Below are 3380 nucleotides of genomic sequence, written 5' to 3'. Positions count from 1 at the left end.
ATTTCATTAAAATACAGTTAAAGTGTATAATCCGGAAAGTGTCTTCGTAGCTTAGTCAGTACAGACGAAGCCCTTTGATCAGAAAAATCTGGATTCGATTCCCGACTAAGAGATGAGGAAAGTTTATCTAGTCTCTTTCGACTAAACGTGAGTTAGCGGGTCTCATACGGTGGTGGGGATTATTTTTTTCACCCGCAATCTCGGGATTTTCGTCCCCAGAACAGGCAAACCGATCCCGTGAACACAGGCATCTATAGACATTGGACACACTGGGAAGCATAGGGCTAACCACCTTATGCTCGAAGTGGAAACACACACACACACACACACACACACACATATATATATATATATATATATATATATATACTAAATACTAAATTTATATAAAAATAGCTGAACAGAATGAAAGCATCTTTCTTTGTTATGTGTGCTAGTAAATGTGCATAATATTAAATCTTTACATGAATATTAATAACGATAATAACGAAGGACACAGAAAAAAACAACATCAAATAACATAGAACTATTTATTATTCTGAAATTATTACAAAATACTTCAGAGGAAAGTTATTTCAACTGAAAAGTCTTTCCTCATAATACTTTAACACGCCCAGCGAACAGAGGTATGTCGCTTACTCTATCTATAATTCGGAATAAGAATGGATAGTTCACAACAAATTCTGTGTCGTTCGAATTTAAAGAAACACGAACAATTACAGCCCCAGTAACTGCTGCAGCTTCACTACCTTCTTCGTTCACCTCGACAAAACCCTTATGGATGATTCTGGAAATTTTAGTTGGAATGTCACTGATTCCACTGAAGTTGGCAGAACTTGAAAAAGCAAGCTTCATGCCCATCTGTTCGAGAATAGGACCCAATTCCGCCTCGAATTCAACTTTAAATTTTGGAATTTCAATTATCGAGATGTTTGTTTCGACTAATGTAGCTTTGATTTCATAAAACACATCCAAAGAAAAAATGTCTTCCAGTTCTTCAAGTCCATTCCTTTTATTGGGCAACAAAATCCACATCGCGAACTCTTCTCCGTCGTACATCAACTCCAAAACTCTGAAGTTATATTTTCCCATGTCAGCATAACGAAAACTCTCGTTTTTTCCTGGTTTCATGGACATTGTAGGTACGGAACTGGCTGAACAATCATTTCCGTTGTTATAGAACGGCTTTTCCTTAGTGTCGTTGGTGTTGAACTCTATCTTCCACGTGCCTTTAAAATACATTGCATTCGGAAGGACGGCAACAACGTCAGGAGGAAGTTCATCCACAATTGTTGGTATTTTCTGATGGGTTTTCTCATCAACCCATTCGTTGATTTCGTCGACGGCGTTTTCCGAATCAGTAAAATTCACGCTTCGAACTTCAGCATCATAGCTTGATATGAGAAATTCCTCGTAGTCCGGAAGGACAGGGAACCCCAACCCAACAAACAATGCATTAGCAACTTCGAGGACGTAACTCGTATTTGTTGATGAGACCAGGAGAGCGAGCAGTTCCTTAATGCCTGTTTGTATTTCTTCGTTCGTAAGAGTGCTGTTGCTGCCCACCATCGTTTGACGAATTTCTGATTGTGTAGTTTGTCGTGCTCCGTACAGTAACATTCCCAAAACATTAATGATACTGAATGAAGAGTAGCAGATGTTGTCTGACTCAGCGGAGAGGGGTTTGTACAGGTTTATAGCAAACCTATTATATTCTTTCGCTACCTGGTCGGATATCTGGGATCCTGTAACGTGCCATGTAGAGAAGCAGAAAACAAGAAAAAAATCTTTCAGCTCCATCCCTAGAATAAGAAAATAGATCAGTACAAAGTCTGCTGAAGTAACAAAATATTAATAATTTTTACTGTATAAAACTTATATCGATATCCTTAATAAGCAATTTTATCGTGCATAATGGAAAAATGGGGTGTGAATCTTCCTTAAGGAAACCGAAATTGCATGGGTCGGACAGTTTCCAAAATTGTGGGTATGAATTCTTCTGTCCTCTTCTAAAAGTGTAAATTGTTGTAAGCACAGCTTTCACACCAGTTCGAACTCATTTACGTTTGGTTATCTTTGAAGACTAGCTTTTACAAATGTGATCACCCTAACACTGGGATACTCTTGCTGGGAAACCCAATGTCCATCATTGAAACCATCGATTTGTCTTATCAATTTCCACTGATTCAGAGGGAAGAGATCTGTTAGGAATGATTGGTCTCAGGATAGTGAAGTTGCTTCAGACTTCCAAAAATCAATTCTCTGCATCTTCCTACATCATCGATTTTTCTGAACATGTTGTACCATTTAACAGTACATGTCACCTGTCCTCTGACTACTTCAAACCAACAAACAAATCATGAAATCGCTTAATAAACTGCATCTTTTCAGAGTTTCACCGTAATCCTTTTCTTTTTTCATGGATATTCGGGTTTCTTCTATAAAATAAACGATATCCATAGAATGACCATAAAAAAAGGTATTTTCATTGTCGCTAGTTCAACAAATTGACTGCTACCATTCTTCCATTTTCTTTTAAGCATTAGAAAAGTATGGACAGTTGCTCGTGAATATTTCTTTATTGTGCCGATAATTATTCACAGTAAATTCACCCAGCTAATTTTTTTTATATAATCACTTTCTTTTATATCACCTACTTCTGTTTTTTCTCTGGAAGAGTTTCTTCCCATTCCCACCTCCAATGGCTAGCTGTTAAAAAAAAAAAAGAAAAGAAAAGAAATAGACCGTTACCTCCTTCTTTTTCTTAATCACTTGTTAATACACTTCAATATTATTCTATGGGTTTTGCCATTTATCGTGCGTGAGATTTATATAAAAAGAAGACTAAAACAAGCTTAATACATTAATATACAATAATTCCGTCATTTTATTATTCGTTTGCTTCATCGACTTCGAGTAAGCATTTTCCAAAGTCCAACATACTAAACTGATTAGATGGTAAAGACATCAGGATCATCGAAAACTTATATTGGAACCAAAAGGCATCTGTTCAAGTTGATTACATTATTACAGACTCCATTACAATCAAACGAGAAGTAAGGCAAGGATGTGTGCTGTCACCTGTTCTTTTTAACATATACTCAGAAGCCATATTTTAAAAAAAACATCATAAGGGAAGAGAGGAAGGGATTAATGTAAATGGGGAAATCATGAATAACATCCGATATGCTGATGACACAGCTCTATTGGCTGACAATATTCAGGATCTTCAAAATCTTCTCGAACTAGTGAAGAGAGAGAAAAACTGGGATAAAGAATAAATATCACCAAAACTAACTTCATGGTCATAAGCAAGAAACCAATTGTTAATTCAGCACTTTTTTTAATGGGAAACAAATAGAAAAAGTGATAAAATATCT

General features: G+C 36.3%; 1 protein-coding gene across 1 annotated transcript; it reads right to left on the bottom strand.

The window, feature by feature from the left end:
• Window positions 1-594: 594 nt before the first annotated feature.
• LOC150098473 (iripin-2-like) lies at window positions 595-1620 on the bottom strand. The gene has a single exon (XM_090405235.1). It carries the CDS (start codon window positions 1618-1620, stop codon window positions 595-597), a length of 1026 nt encoding a protein of 341 aa, XP_090261361.1.
• Window positions 1621-3380: the final 1760 nt, after the last annotated feature.

The sequence above is a fragment of the Typopeltis vanoorti genome, chromosome 15 (genome assembly GCF_054136105.1).
Source record: "Typopeltis vanoorti isolate ZY-2024b chromosome 15, IOZ_Tvanoo_1.0, whole genome shotgun sequence".
NCBI classification, from domain to species: domain Eukaryota; kingdom Metazoa; phylum Arthropoda; class Arachnida; order Uropygi; family Thelyphonidae; genus Typopeltis; species Typopeltis vanoorti.
This window is presented reverse-complemented; position numbering and strand designations above follow the sequence as displayed.